At 34.5% G+C, this 16,750-nt stretch overlaps 2 protein-coding genes across 2 annotated transcripts in view; one reads left to right on the forward strand and one right to left on the reverse strand.

Moving 5' to 3' along the window:
* LOC121323125 overlaps positions 1-10,512 on the reverse strand; it is a 36,595-nt gene extending 26,083 nt beyond the window's left edge. The window contains exon 1 of the mRNA XM_041263927.1: positions 10,297-10,512. The gene's annotated coding sequence lies outside the window, so the exon portion shown is untranslated. The remainder of the gene's footprint in view (positions 1-10,296) is intronic.
* On the forward strand, positions 196-14,547 carry LOC121323126 (transmembrane protein 255B-like). The gene is made up of 9 exons (XM_041263930.1): positions 196-313; positions 2,448-2,590; positions 3,180-3,242; positions 7,380-7,469; positions 9,069-9,149; positions 10,107-10,192; positions 12,240-12,399; positions 12,907-13,050; positions 13,781-14,547. The coding sequence occupies exons 1-9, from the start codon at positions 262-264 to the stop codon at positions 13,916-13,918; spliced, it is 957 nt and encodes a 318-aa protein (XP_041119864.1). The 5' UTR covers positions 196-261; the 3' UTR covers positions 13,919-14,547.
* The last annotated feature ends 2,203 nt before the right edge of the window (positions 14,548-16,750 follow it).

The following is a 16,750-nucleotide window of genomic DNA, read 5'->3' on the forward strand; positions in this document are numbered from 1 at the left end:
GTTACAAATTTGACCTTGAATCATGCTAAATACTTCCTGATAAAGTGGCGTCCGGATCAATTCTAAAACTCAATGAACCGTCCAGTGTCAAAAAGATCAGTCCTTCTTAGCCGTTCTGCTCTGGAGCGCTGCCTAGTACAGCTCGGCTATAAAATGCTCAGCCCTCAGTGTCTGCCCTCTAAGTGTGATATGAATGTGCAAACAGCAGGATAACACCGCACTGAGGAATTTGTATTACAGGGAGTATCTTCCTTTGGAAATATGCAAAGCTCTCAAAAGCAAAACTCCCCGCGGTCAAATCCAAGCAGATCAGGTAGGACTCGCACTTTAATTTCTGTACTTACTTTAAATTATGTTTGGAAGCTACAATTTCGGTACTGGTAGTTCTGTATGCTGTAGCCAAATACCTATATGGAGTAGCTACATATACAAATACATTACAATACTTCATCATAGTTTAAGGCACTTTTTCATTTGGAATATTTACTTTGAAAAATAGGCTGCTTTAAACGAATTAATCCACATTGAAATGAATAACTTAAAAAAAACAAAAAAAAACAAACCCCGAAACGGATGCCCAGCACCATCGAGATTTCGAGATTTTGTTTTTATTATTATTATTATTATTATTATTATTATTATTATTATTATTATTATTATTATTATAATAATAATAATAATAATAATAATAATAATAATAATAATAATAATAATAATAATAATACAGTACCAGGGAATCAGTCAGGACTAAATCCAATCCACTCTCTTAAACCCCGGTGAAGTTAGGTTGCTATTGGATATTGGATATTCGGGTGGATATTCGATTTTCACACAAAATACTAATATTTGACTCACTGAAAGATGTTATGCTAAGAAGTCATTTAAGCCATGCCTCGTTGATTTGCGCATTTATATTCACTATACATTGTACAGTAAGTTACGTCATATAATGGTACACAGTTCCTACATAAAAACTCGCAAATAACTGTTATTTCACCTCATGAAAGATGTCATGCTAAGGAGTAATTTCAGCCATGTCTCGTTGATTTGCGAGTTAGCAATCTATAGTATGAACACGGAAAATAAACATGCATATTCACTTTACATTGTACAGTACATTAGTGCTTTGCGCGAATATCGAATATCCACCCGAATATCCAATATCCAATATCACAGGGGTCAATACAAATACATTACAATACTTCATCACAGTTTAAGGTACTTTTTCAATTGGAACATTTTCTTTGAAAAATAGTCTACTTTAAACGAATTAATCCGCATTGAAATGAGTAACTTAAAAAAAAAAAAAAAAAAAAAAGGAGAAAAAAAAAAAAAAAAAAAAAAAAAAGGAAAAAAAAAAACTCCGAAACGAATGCTCAGCACCATCTAGATTTTGTATAATAATATACAGTACCAGTGAATCGGCCAGGACTGGATCCAATCTACTCTCTTAATGGAGGAATATTAAATGATAGGACTTCAACGGACCATTTCTGTATTCATTTTAAGGCTACGTGAATTCATTTATAGGCTATATTATTAGGTATAATAATAAATAATAATAATAATAATAATAATAATAATAATATATAATAATAATAATAATCTTTGTGAAAACTAGTTGAATAAAGGTTCCAAATTAAATACCTAAATAATTAATTCTGTAGGGGTTTACCATTGCTAACACCATCCTGTACACCAAGTGTGCATTATTATGTATAATATTATCATATTAGACATACCAGCATATCATATTAAATATATGATGGAAATTAATCTTCTACTATTATTTCACCCAGACTAATGCTCTGTAAATGCATGGCATTATTAAAATATGATCGTAGGATGTTCTTCAATATAACTGCCTGTTTTTAATTTATAAACAAACAAACTAATACATACATTACTATAAATGGCAGACGACATTAATATAATATTTGTTTCATACTAGCCATACTTGTCCAATATTATTTGGTACAATTATACAGATTATAGGATTACATTAGAAATTAGTCAGTTACCTCAAGTTGTATGAAGCATATTCTAGTTTAGATTTAACTGCATTTAACAAGAACTGTTAAATAAATAAATTATAATGCATCTAAATGTGAACGGGGTAATTACCTGTTTCTTGGATAGATGATCAAGTTGGAATTCAGATAGAAGTCTTTTTTTAAAAAAATTTTAAATGGAGATCTCTGTAGACATTTACAAAGTTACAACTACTGTGGTTCACATGACACCTGAATCAATTCTGCCACCTGACAGAACTATGGACTGAGGCTACAGTCTGTGCAGTCTGGCACCTTACTTTACATGTAGCTTTCTGGTTTCTCTAAGTGTTTTTTCAACATGTATTGGGTCAAAAAAGGAAAACCTTGCATTGAAATCCTACCCTGAGTTGTAGGCTACATGTCCATGTAAAGACTGCTATCCATTTGTTTTAGATTTGATCAACAGGAGAAAGAAGAAAGCAACATGGCTTGTTGTCAGCTTGTTACTTTTGTCCTTTCTGATTATTGTGCTTGGAATTTTCACTACAACAAGAACAGAAAGTGTTAGTGTAACTGGATATGGATCTGGGATTATTGTAAGTTCTTTTCTTTGTTGTATGTTTTTATTATAGCCAGGCACTGCCACACAACTTGAAACTAGCTTAAAAATACGAATCCCTCAAGCAAACCGTAATAACACAAAGAAACAAATCATCATCAAAGTGTTAGTTTTGTTTAGTAGCGCAGTAGCATTTTAATAAGTTCAAACTTAGTTAAAATGGTGACTTTGCTCTTACTATTACATTTTTATCAAAATATTAACTGTAGCTCCTGGTTTACAAGGGTTACACATACATAGGAAGTGGTTCTGATGTTGTATGCTATTCTTGTGAAAGGCAGTCTGCTAAAAATGTTTGTCTATACGTGCAACCAGTCACTGCATTGGGATTTAGTGAAAGACTTCAGACATACAAATCATGGTATGTGGGAATTGTGTTGCTGTAATCCAGCATATAGATTAATGTGAATCAGAATAGTTTAAACTAGCTACACCAGTTCACATTCACATAAAGAAGTTTTCTCAATGCACCAACAATTCTGTGTGAATTATGAATCACCCTGTATATAGAATGTAATGCCATTCATATGTGTGTACCTGTTTAACTCCTTGTTTTTCTATTACAGTTTGCTTTTGGATCATTTTTGGGAATTCTTGGACTCTTTCTTGAAGAAAACCGCAAGCAGCTGGTAAATTGGGCACAGCGTTGTAGATGTATAGAACAGCAGAACCTCTGAGTTATGAACACTTTGGCAATGGAAGTTGTTCGGAAGTCTGAAAATACATTTTCAATGGTTTTATTAAATGTGTAAACCTACTGTTTACAGCCTTAATCTGGTGAACGATACAAGGATACAGCACAGCAGTGCAATAATCATATTGTTATGGTTTTACAGTCTTGAAACAGCAATACAAATGGAAAAAAGGCTACATTTAAGTAACCATTGAAATTATAACTGCAGCAAAAACACAGATTTAAACATCCAGGAAAAGACTGGTTATCATAGTGCTTGTTTTTTTTAAAACCAAATTTATCCACACAGCTTGCTCAGTCATTCAGCTTCCTTTGCTTTGTTTAAAATTAAAATGTTCCTTGTAAAATTGCCTTTACTTGCTTTGAAATCTGTTTCACCTCTGTCTGGATACTTTGTTGGCACAGTAAGTTTGCCTTCTGCATAACCAACACATCGCTTATAGGAGTGCCTATGTGGTAGCTTTCCATGTATTGATTGAGTGTTTACAGACTGAAAGTGGGGTGTTTGGTAGACCGGTCAGTTTGTAAGTTCGAGGTTCTACTGTAGTGCTATAGTACATTATGATCTTAAACATTTAAATATATTTTACATTTTATTGGGAAGCACTAATACTGAAAACAAAATACTTGTTTACTTTCAGGGGTTAACATTTTGTAACAAAGTTGGTGAATCATGTTAGATAGGTACTGAAGATGTGTCTACACCCTTTACAGCACATGATCAGGCAGCCAGCGGGAATCCTATGGAAACCTACAACTTCTCCATCACAGCCTTTCCATATGCGGCAAAGTAACATGTGCCAGCAAGCTATCAACTTCCTGGAAGAGCACACTTAAAAGATAAGAAGACTGGGGTGTTTAACCACATTGTCCTTGCTCAAACCCTAAACAGGTCAAAAATCCAGACATTTTCCAATTATGCAAGGCTCCAGTTCTCTCCCCAGGTTGCCCTTACATGAGAACATGTCCCCAGTAAGGTTTTCTCTGGTTAAATAAAGTATCTGATTGTTTGATCAAACATATAAACACACCACACACTACACATATAATGTGTGTACATTCTGTTTAGGTTGGTATGGGCCCCACAATCCACAAGGAGCAAGCAGCTGCTTGTACTGCTTTCTAAAGTAATTTATTATATTTTGAAATTGATAAAACAGATTGATGAACAGCGCATTTGAAAATCAAAAGTACATTGAAAACTGGTGCACAGGTCAGGTAAAGCTTTCAAAACAGCTCTCTGAAAAGCAAATTTTAGAAAAGCAAACTATGAAGGTATGAAACAGAGACTAACAGAAGTAGATTGGAGTAAAATAGAGAAAACATCCACAGAAAAAGGATGGCTGTTCTTCAAAAATGTAGTACTAGAGGCACAAAACAATTACATCCCTAAAGTAGACAAATCTAAATGTAAAACTAGATTGCCAAAATGGTTTAACAGATCAATTAAAAAAAAAAATCAGCAAAAAAAGCACCTTACAGAGCATTAAAAAGGGAACAAAAACAAAGTACACAGAATGAGTACACGGAACTGCAAACCCAAGTCAAAAAAGAAGTTAGAAAGGCCAAGAGAGAAATAGAAATGATCATTGCTAAGGGGGCTAAAACCAATTCCAAAATGTTTTTCCAATATTACAACAGCAAGAGAACATTAAAAGAGGAGGTTAAATGTCTAAGAGATACAAATGGCAAAATCATAGATGAAGAAAAAAAATAGCAAATATATTAAATGATTACTTTTCACAAGTTTTTACAAAGGAGGATACGGACCACTTGCCCCACATGTCATCCAGTTCCTATCCAGTTTTAAATAACTTTAGCATAACTGAGGCAGAAGTGTTAAAGGGACTAAGAGCTCTTAAAGTAAACAAATCCCCTGGGCTGGATGAGATCCTCCCAGTAGTACTCAAAGAAATGAAAGAAGTAATTTACAAACCGCTAACCAAGATCATGCAGCAGTCTCTTGACACAGAGGTGTTACCGACAGACTGGAAAATTGCAAACGTAATACCGATCCACAAAAAGGGAAACAAAACTGAACCAGGTAACTACAGACCAGTAAGCCTGACTTCTATTATATGCAAACTTATGGAAACTATAATAAGATCCAAAATGGAAAATTACCTATATGGTAACAGGGTCCTGGGAGACAGTCAACATGGTTTTAGGAAAGGGAGATCGTGTCTAACTAACTTGCTTGATTTTTTTGAGGATGCAACATCAATAATGGATAATTGCAAAGCATATGACATGGTTTATTTAGATTTCCAGAAAGCTTTTGACAAAGTCCTGCATAAAAGACTAATTCTCAAACTGAACGCAGTAGGGATTCAGGGAAACACATGTACATGGATTAGGGAGTGGTTAACATGTAGAAATCAGAAAGTACTGATTAGAGGAGAAACCTCAGAATGGAGTGTGGTAACCAATGGAGTACCACAGGGATCAATATTAGGTCCTCTGCTATTCCTAATCTACGTTAGTGATTTAGATTCTGGTATAGTAAGCAAACTTGTTAAATTCGCAGACGACACAAAAATAGGAGGAGTGACAAACACTGTTGCAGCAGCAAAGGTCATTCAAAATGATCTAGACAAGGTTCAGAACTGGGCAGACACATGGCAAATGACATTTAATAGAGAGGAGTGTGAGGTACTGCATGCAGGAAATAAAAATGTGCATTATAAATATCATATGGGAGATACTGAAATTAGAGAAGGAATCTTTGAAAAAAACCTAGGAGTTTTTGTTGACTCAGAAATGTCTTCATCTAGACAATGTGGGGAAGCTATAAATGCTTAAAAGCTCGGATACTTTATGAAAAGTGTTGAATTTAAATCAAGGGAAGTAATGTTAAACCTGTACAATGCATTAGTAAGACCTCATCTTGAATATTTTGTTCAGTTCTGGTCACCACGCTACAAAAAGGATATTGCTGCTCTAGAAAGAGTGCAAAGAAGATCGACCAGAATTATTCTGGGTTTAAAAGGCATGTCATATGCAGACAGGCTAAAATAATTGAATCTATTCAGTCTTAAACAAAGAAGGCTATGCGGCGACCTAATTCAAGCATTCAAAATTCTAAAAGGTATTGACAATGTCGACCCAAGGGACTTTTTCAACCTGAAAAAAGAAACAAGGACCAGGGGTCACAAATGGAGATTAGACAAAGGGGCATTCAGAACCGAAAATAGGAGGCACTTTTTTACACAGAGAATCATGAGGGTCTGGAATCAACTCCCTAGTAATGTTATTGAAGCCTACACCCTGGGATCCTTCAAGAAGCTGCTTGATGAGATTCTGGGATCAATAAACTACGAACAACCAAACGAGCAAGGTGGGCAGAATGGCCTCCTCTCGTTTGTAAACTTTCTTATGTTCTCCAATGCCACTAAATATCTAAGTGGGAGGTGAGGCATTTAATAAATGTACATTTAAACACCAAAATCAGGGACTTCAGGTTGGGGTTAAGAATGGATTTTTTTCTCTAGGTTGCTGTATTAATGCTGCCAATTTTCAATTTAATAGTATTGCCTGGTCCAACCATGTTTTAAGTAACTGAAACAGGGTGCAATGCTTGCATTGCTGCTACATGAAACTCACCCGCTATAAGCTCTGTTCACTCTGGTTATGGTGTTTATCAATGGGCCTGGTTCTTTTTTTAACTTTTATATTGCTATCAGTGTTGTAAAGCTAAATTAGCTTTATTTTTTCAAAAGCTTATGTGTAAGGCAAAGTGTAGAGTTTTATAAAACAAGCAATAAACTACTCTGAACTAGACATTCAGTTTTCTTTCTTGCAGTTATTTCATACTATACCATTTTTGACCCATTTATTGATTCGAAATAGCAGAAGCAAAATAATTTTGGCATGAGAAAAGTGTGTGAAAGTGTTTCATAACATTCACTTTGCAATGGTTACATCAATAGAGTTGCATTTCTTTTTTATGTTTAGATTAATACATGGATAATTTAGCAGCTTGTTAGCAATTCCATTCCTTGCCAAAATGCCCTGGTATGCGTTAGTCACAAACTCAATACGCTCTTAATTCAATATGCTTTTCTTTTTACAGTTGACAGCAGCTATCATGTTCCTTAGTCTTGGGATAATTGTCTCATTCTTCTGTCTTGTAGTGGATGGAGTTTTCACCGTGCTTAACATTGTAAGTTTTATTATACTGTATTTTATTAAACATTTGCTTGTGTTACAGATCTGTAGAAATAAAACTAGTTTTGTGTTTGAGAGTGGGAGCCAGCATACAAAAGCTCCTATAAGCTTCATTATTTTGTGAATTAGGAGAAAGGCTGAAAATGCTAAGAGCATCTTTAAGCCTTTAACTGAACATTCAGGATAACTAGGTGTTTTCACATGGATTTACAAACATTAGTAAATTGTTTTGTCTATATGTGGATTATTGTTTTTTGTGGATGCTTAAACCTTTTCATTCCCACCACCTGAGTACAAGATGTTGAAGATATTGTTGAAAGTACAGACATTGGTCCTGATTTTGAGAAATATTTCAAATAGTTCTATTTTTAGTGTCAGATAACACCTTAAAGCCCTAGGGCATGCTGGGACAGAGCGATTGGACTTTCTATCAGCTCTGAAGGATGGACTCTTCTATTCCTCTTTTCAGACTGTAACCCTTGTGTTATTGTTTCCCCTTGTGTGTACCAACGTCCTGTACTATGTGGGGTAAGTGTGATGTGTTACTGTATAGTGTGTGCGAGTCGTTTGTGATGTCCCCCCTGTCTCTTCCCACTGTGTGCTGAATTCCCTGACCTGTTTATGCTCCTCAGCTGTATGGGGTGAATGAATGAAACATGGTTGATTTAACACTGTTGAATCTGTCTTCAATTCTGAGTAGAATGGATGTGTAGCAGTAATGTTATGATATGTTAGAAAATATTATTATTATTATTATTATTATTATTATTATTATTATTATTATTATTATTATTATTATTATATAAATAAAAATGTAAAAATATATGGAAGCATGCTTTGCAATATGTTCCCTTATGTTTTGTTTTATGGACATTTTATGGTCTAAGTCCTTTGGGTAACAGGTTCCAGTCTGTAGCAGCAGAAAAAACAAAAGATTTTCTTCCAGCAGCATTTTTTACAGATGGTATTTTATGCCACAGATATTACGTAGGCTGAATTTATAGGAAAACTCATGAAACAAGCTGTTTAAATTAGCTTATATTAGTCCCAAAGAAGAAAACCATAAAGCGATATATAAAACCCAAGTGATTAATGCAGGGCTTACAAAATTATGAAGTGCTAAGCTGCTACATGTTTGGATCAAGGGAATATTTTAAGAAGTTATAAGTGATCTGTTTGGGGTCATAAAATGGACGATGTGTTAATTTAAAATTAAAAACGTATATATTGGTCATCCACATTCACTGTTAGTTTCATGCAGTTAGATTAAATGGACTAATTTTCCCTCTGAGAAACACAGTTTATATTAGCTGGCACATATGACTTGCAGTGAGGACATCTTGTTTGTAGCTTTACACTTGACACTCAGTGAGACAGCTTGTCCCCAAGGACAGACTATAAGTCTGTGGCTGGTTGGTATTGCAACCCTGGATTCAGTCTTCAAATTGCATTAATACAGTCGTTCAGTTTATATCATGTTCTTTGATTAATAGGGTATGTTTGCTGTGTCTTTATTGGAGACAGTTTCTTCTCCCTATCCTCAAATGAATGCATTATTTTTAGCTTCTTTGTATAATGTCATGTTGTTTCACAGGACCTGAGACCTCTGCAAGCAGGAAGATGCCAGTATTACACAAGTGGGCACAGCTACTTATACGAGAATTACTTTGCTTCTGTAAGTCACAATTGTCTTAAAGGGCAAATAACTTCAAATGTCATTTAAATAGTAGTAATAGTTTTATATATATATATATATATATATATATATATATATATATATATATATATATATATATATATATATATATTAAATTTAGTACGCACCACTACATTCTAAATTCCATGACAAACTGCCATTTTATTTGTTATTAGTTACAAAAATTTGGGCCTATATTACACAATAAAAAGTTTCTGTTTTTGTCTTAATTTAAATGTGTTTTAATTATTTGTTATTATTTTTGACAGGTAGCCGTGTTATAAGCGGAATAAACCACTTCGGGCCGTGCGGTTCCCATGATATATACCACTTCAGATTTGTTATATATTACCGGAACCGCACGGCCCGTCATGGTTTATACCTGGTATCTGAAATATATGCATTTAATGCAGCCATGCTTTTTCATTTGATTTTCAGTATTTGCCCTATTCCCCAGCCAAAATCCCAGCTACCCATGTAAACCTCAATGCACATGTGTGTGATCACTCAGTTTTTCAGTCATGTACTGACTGGTAACTCCTCATTTATTTGCAAAGTGTTTTGAGACCTTTCATATCAAATTAGATTTAGTCACACTAAATTCTGATCTTAGAGGAGCGTTGTACTGGAATTAACAGCATTTAATGTAGTTCTACCTGCTGCAAAGAGGAAGATAATTAACATGTGTTTGTTTGGCTGGTATCCTGGCAACTTGTACATAGCGTTTTAAATAAAATAATTAAATAATTTGGTGCTTGGTAACACTTAAATACTACCATACAATTTCAATACACTTCAGTACTAACTCCTTGAGTTATTCTACTTTTGTACAACAGACTGTTTTTCCTTTCATAAAATGACTCATTTTAGACTGAACACCATGATAACGGTTCCAATATGCTCTCTTATGTGTGTGTGTGTGTTTGAATTCTGCAGGTGCCTTGTCAAGGGCTGACAGAATCGTGCAGCCTTAAAGTTCGGAGCGGCACATGCTATTGCTGTGACCTGTATGACTGTGCTAAGTGAGTACGATACCATCTGTCTTTCTATACAGAGTTTTGAAAACAGTCAAGTTAATCAGTAAAATTTAAAATACAGCCCAGTTACCTACTGTTCCTTTGCTTACATTTCTTTCCATTTGGTGGTAGAGGAGACTCAGTTGACAATGACAAGGCAATAGCTCACAATTGTCTTGCTGGGTTTTCGTTCATTCTGTTCTGGGAAACAGGCCATTGTTCTGCTTACTGGCAATGTTATATCCTTCCCAATGTTTTATAGGGGAGCTTCTATTTCTCTGTCTCTCTGATTGCCACGACTAAGTAAGTTCCTGTTACATTGGTCTAGCAGTACTGGATTGCCAGTACTCTTTTTTTCTATCTCCCTAGTTACAAAGCTGTGTTCAGATTTATTTTATGATAACGTTCAGCCTGAAAAGAATTGGGAAGCTGTTCCACTCTGGGATTTGTACTTCATAAACTTCCAGGCCAATTAGGTCAGGGGTCTGTGTTTTTTTGTAGCATGCGCTGACAACAGATTAAAAAAAGCTTCTAATTAACTAATTAAAGCTGTGGAGGTTGGCTTAAAACATCAATTTGCTAAAAAAAAAAAAAAGTTCCTTTTTTCATTTCTCAGTAACTGGGATAGTGGGGCAGCCATTTCTTTTATGGGCTACCCAGTGGAGAAAAAAGGGTCTGCTGTGATATTCACTGCTGGAAGACGTGTTGTAACTCCTTTAGTGAGAAAAAGAAATATTGTTGCCATACCAGTACTGACAGGTGCTGTTTGTCCTTTCTTTTAAGTGATTTCCATTGTCTCGATATCAAACCTCAAGGTCAAACCTATTAGGAAGATAAAACGAAGCTTGTACCATAGAACTTTCTTAAATGTCATTTGTAACTCTATACAAAGTAAGCATTGGAAAAGGCTCTTGGATGCTTGTAACTGGGTTAAATGATACTAAAATGTATGAGCGTATAAGGAGGTAACAAAGAGAGATGAATTAGATAGGAGGTTTGCCAAAGACTGACTTTAATAAATGGGGGACTAAAATGATTAAATGACACACTGATACACTAACATAACATGAACTCAATTTACCTTTTTGTAATTTGGGATTTATTTGTGTTTTTAAAATGACTCTCTAGCCTCAAAACATGTTAGACCAGTCTTAAACATAGAGCTGTAATAAGGAGGATATCTGCTGAGAAACAATGAGAGACACAAACAGTGAGAAACACAGGAGATGCCGTTGCAAATGGAGCACAGGCTTTCTATTTACAATATGTACAGTAATCGTAATACAATTACAGTTGACCGCCACTAGGGTACCAGCAATGATAACACCTAGGGCAGGGTTGTTGAGGAGACCACATAGTTAAACTAACAATGGTTCAACACATAGGCAGGAGTACACAAACATAGTGTAACAAAAATAAGTTAAAAAAATGAATAACAAAACACAGTGGGAAAAATTCTTTATGGCACCCCCTCAATATACATACTTTGATGGGATTAAAATCCCCTTATAAAAGCTTAACATGTTAATGCCATTGCAAAGTGTAGCACAAATCATATTGGAAGTATGTTGAAGCACAGGTAAGGACTGTAAAGCAGGGAAAGATAATGTGAAGCATATTAAAAACCATGGCAAGCTGTGGTAATCTATTAAAAATAGCTTAATATACGCAAAGGAGAAATGTGGTAAACCTGCAAAATTATTATGAAAATTGAACATTGCATTGTATTACAGTGTCTGCAGTGAGCTTGGTTTAGTGTTTGTTAAATCAGTAAAGTATTGGAAATTCTTGTTGTATTGGAGATTTTTACATCACATGAATATTGTACGATAACTGGACCTGGAGTGATTCAGAACCTACAACACAAAACTATATTCATGTACTGCAAAGCCAGACATAACAGTGGTTGTGTCGGTCCAAGATTGCAAGCCTAGATTGCAGTTCCATGTGGTGACGCTGGAAATTGGAGCTTGAAAAACAATATATGAGGCCTCTTGAATCTTCAAAGGCTTTTGAAAGAATGCTGAAACTGTGTAACTGTGTATATTTTCAGTGGGGGATACTTGAATAATCACTATGAGTACGTGGGAGTGAGAAGCTGCCAGGAAGTCCTGTCCCTGTATGTGATGATCTGGCTATTGACAGCCCTGAACCTCTTGGTTTTCTTCCTGGGGATTCTGGCTACAGCTGTGCTTGGCAGTATCAAAGATGTGGTGAGAAAGGTTGATTCTGGTGCATAATATTGTCATTATATCATCAGATAACATGTGTTTCCAAGATGTTTTGTTGAAAACTAGCAGTTAAATTGATTTTTCTGTCTTCGTTGTTGTATGTTCAGCAAAGCTTTTGTTTTATCAAATAAAAAAATGAGTTGGATGCAATGGATCAAGTAGTGCTGTTGAAATATACTTTGCTTAAGCTTCATCTTGTTTTGCTTACTATATACTTAACAAAAAACTGACATAAATTTAAAAATGTGACATTTCGAAATCTAACATGAAATACTGTACTACTATTATGGCTTCCGATAGACTTTTGCGATATCGTTTAGTCGTTTCTTTGATTACTCGATGTTCAATAAAATATCTAAATTATGTTCATATTAATACATTTGTTAATTCTAGGTGATGCAAAACGTTTGACCATAGTTGTATATTTATTTTGAAATGCAAAAATATTTGGCATGATCTGCAATACCTTTTCTTTTTCTTTTATAAAAGGGGTCTGCTGTATGTCCTGAGTTAAACACTCAGCTTCTAGCTCCAACTAATTACAGTTCCATTCAGCACAAGGAGCTCAATGGTGCGTTGCCACCGACTGCTCCTCTTCTGCTACAGGACCCAGGAGCCAGCTCATTGTATCCGGTTAGCCGTTTCACATATTAATCCTTCAGAGTGATGATAAAGTGATCAGCGAAGCACTATTGTTACGCGTATGACAGGATAGAAAATACTATGAAAGCTTTACCAAAGAGCAGTGCTAATTCAATCATTTTTGCATTTTAATGGTATGTCCTCTTCTCTCAAGTGTAACACAATTTGTATTCATTCGCTATACCTGTGATTCCTATTTAGCCTTGCACTTGGTCTCTCTGCTAGTTTTGACTTATCTGACTTGCACAGTCTTTACCCATAAACCTAATGAGGCAAAATTGTATACCTTTATATATTAGTCAATGGTAGCAGCCTGCTAGACACATATTAATATCTGTAAACATTTTTACTGTGTTTTGCAAAGTGGCTGTGCAAAGCGCTAGAAATAATCAACAATCAAAGCTTTGGCTCTTTAAAACATGCTTTGAAATGTGCATATCTTTGTAATAATGTAAACAATCTATGGTGATAAAATGACTACAGTTTCATTGCCTCATGAATTATCTGTATATAAATTAAGATAGTCACAAGCCTTCCGATTTTCAAGCTCTGCAAATATATATATATATATATATATATATATATATATATATATATATATATTTGTAAGAGTTCAGTTTTTTTTTTTTGGACAAGAATATAGAAAGTGATAATTGCAAGTAACATTATTTATAGCTAGTGATTATTTGGTGTGATTTGTTATTGTTTTGTTTTTCTTCAGAACCCATCAGTCCATTTCACACTGCCAGCCCTCGCAGAGCCGATAGCTGCCAGCCCTCCAGACACCTTCAACCCCCCTCCGTTTGCACCCCCTTACAATCTTCAGCCTCACAAAACAGCAAGTGGATATTCAGTGTGAGGCTGCCTTTACCTCAAACTGATTTTTTTTTTTTTTTAAATAAAGAAGCCAAAATGTAAAATTGCTTTTTTTTCATGTAAGCCAGAAAGTGCATTATGTATCATGAGAGCAGTAAGATTAATACATAAGATTACCTGCATGTGTTTTTTTGTTTTTTTTGGAGATACATGTAATGTGCTTTATTTCTAGTTTAGTAGTGTAAGTAATATCACTTGTAGAGGACTGGGTGTTCTAGTGGATTCATCCATTCGCAGTGCTGTGCAAAACCAAAATACTTCACATTTAGTACAAATTGTGTTCAAGACCACTTGTGCCTGCTCGAAGATTTGAACATGTTCCTCTATGGAAAATGTTTAAAAATGTACTCTTGCCAATGACGATAGGACTACTGTTGAGAGCTGTTGTTCTAATTTTCTATTTAGCATCATTATAGGCTCATTCTAGTTAAGCACCTGTTTGTTATAAAACATGTATTTAGATGCACATATTCATTTGTGAATCACATCATCTAAGAAAGGATAAAGCAGGTGTGTTATATGTTTGTAAATAACTAAATGTATTTAAAAATGTGTCCTTTTATGTGTTGTATTCATAAATGCCAACATATTTTAGCATTGTGATCTATTTTTTTGCAAAAATTGTATAATTTAGATCTTTGATTTAACATCATGTAATCAAAAAAAATAAAAATAAATTGTATCTCAAAAATCTATTGGAAGCCATAACAGTAGTACAGTATTTCATGTTTGATTTCAAAATGTCACATTTTTAAATTTGTGTCTGGTTTTTGCAATAAGTATATGGAAAACTACAAAGCATTATGTATTTCAATGTTAATGTAACATTATTCAGCAGATTTAATTCAACTTTATGAAGTAAAAGTAATTAATTCTATGATGCACAACTTTTGGCCACTGCTGTAGTCTTGAATGTACTAAAACTTTCACTGCTGTGCAGAAGTCTTAGACATATTGCATTTTTCTACTCCGATGCATTATGAGCATCAAAAATTTACTTAAAGCCTCCACTAGTGCTTTCTACTGTTATAACAACCTTGACTTGCATAAAGAAGGAAAAACATTGAGTGAAGTAGCTCGCATCACTCGATTTTCAAGGTGTGGTATCTGAAGCATAATCAACAAGTACAGAGAAACATCATCTATAATTGACAAACTCAGGATTGGAAGACCCAAAAATCTGTCTAATAAGGATTGAAGATAATATCCTTAAGGAATAGAAAGAAGACAAGAGTTGAATTGACAACAGAACTGGCAGAAGGTACAGGTGTCTTTGTCCATCCATCAGCAGTACGAAGCACCTTTTAACATTGTTCTTGTGCATGTTTTAGCCTTTTAGTCAAGTTCCCCTTTCTTAACAAAGATATTCTTACTGTACGCACCCTTTTAGTCCTGATTTCAAGAGTGACATTCGTACGGTTGATTTGATGGACAACGGCACCTGTGTCTTCTGCCAGTTCTGTTGTCAATTCAACCCTTGGCTTCTTTATATTCCTTAAGGAAATTATCTTCAAGTATTGCTCATCCTTGTTAGACAGCTTTTTGGGTCTTCCAGTCCTGGGTTGGTCAAATACAGATGATGTTTCGTCATCTGTACTTGTTGATTATGCTTCAGATACCACACCTTGAAAATCAAGTGATGCAAGCTATTTCACTCAATGTTTTTCCTTCTTTATGCAAGTCAAGGTTGTTGTACTAGTATATAACAATATAACACTGGTGGAGGCTTTGAGTAAATTGTTGCTGCTCATAATGCATCAGAGTAAAACATGCAACATGTCTAAGACTTTTGTAAGTATCCATGCTTGGCAGATGATTTTCATTTCAACTCATGTGAAGCTGACTTTGCTGCCAAATCCCACAGTTAACTTCCTGTGTTAGTATTAGAGATTCCAACTGTGACTTACACTTGTGTTCCGTGCAGTACGCTTGCTGGCTGCTTTGAAAATGCTAAATCCCAAGCTGGCATTAATGAATACAGCCTGAAGTGCACATACAGTTGATCATCTCTTAGCTACAACATTTACAACTGGTTGCACAGACCAGAACATGACGATCACTAATCTACCACTGTCTAATTTTACTTTAGATAAGGTAGCCCAAAATTAGTGGTAATTCACAGTCTGTGAAACCAGCCCAAAGTTTAAACATGTTCTACATATTATAGCACATACTGAATTGTGATCAAATTTGCAGCCTAATAATTTCTGAAGGAAGATTCTGTATGTTCAATAAATACAAAATGTCTTCTTTGTTATTCAAATTTATTAGATATTTTGTAAAATGTTTAATACATTCCAATATATTTATAATAACAAAATTATATTTGATATATTTTTTGAATCTGTTAGAAATGTGCACAAACAAAAATGGTTTTAATTTTTAAATTGCTTTCTTGATGATCTTTGTGCCAATATCATAACCAGTGGACATTTCTGTTTTTGTATATGACTATGATGCATGTTTCTGTGTCTCTTAGTTATATTATTATACAAAATATAATGTAACCGTATATATCCACAAAATACAAATAAATAAAAAATAACATTTGTTTTAGCATTCGCTTAATCAATCAATCAATTCTTTATTTTATATAGCGCCTTTCATAGTGGAACACCATCAGAAAGTGCTTTACAAGATGCAATAAAAATACAAGAAAATCCATAATCCTTCAAATCGAGAAATGCATAATATATGATATACAGTGGAAAGAACATAATACACGATGGTAGCATAACACATAGTACACTGAATACAGTGGAAAGTGCATACTACATGACAGTAGCATAATACATTAAATAGTAAACTACATACA

The sequence above is a fragment of the Polyodon spathula genome, chromosome 11, assembly GCF_017654505.1.
Source record: "Polyodon spathula isolate WHYD16114869_AA chromosome 11, ASM1765450v1, whole genome shotgun sequence".
NCBI classification, from domain to species: Eukaryota; Metazoa; Chordata; class Actinopteri; order Acipenseriformes; family Polyodontidae; genus Polyodon; species Polyodon spathula.

Excerpts from the sequence above, each read along its gene's own strand:
- LOC121323126 (XM_041263930.1), top strand. The coding sequence starts at position 262 with ATGCAAAGCTCTCAAAAGCAAAACTCCCCGCGGTCAAATCCAAGCAGA. Across the intron at positions 10,193-12,239 it reads GACCTGTATGACTGTGCTAA|TGGGGGATACTTGAATAATC; the intron begins GTGAGTACGATA and ends GTATATTTTCAG. Across the intron at positions 12,400-12,906 it reads TTGGCAGTATCAAAGATGTG|GGGTCTGCTGTATGTCCTGA; the intron begins GTGAGAAAGGTT and ends CTTTTATAAAAG.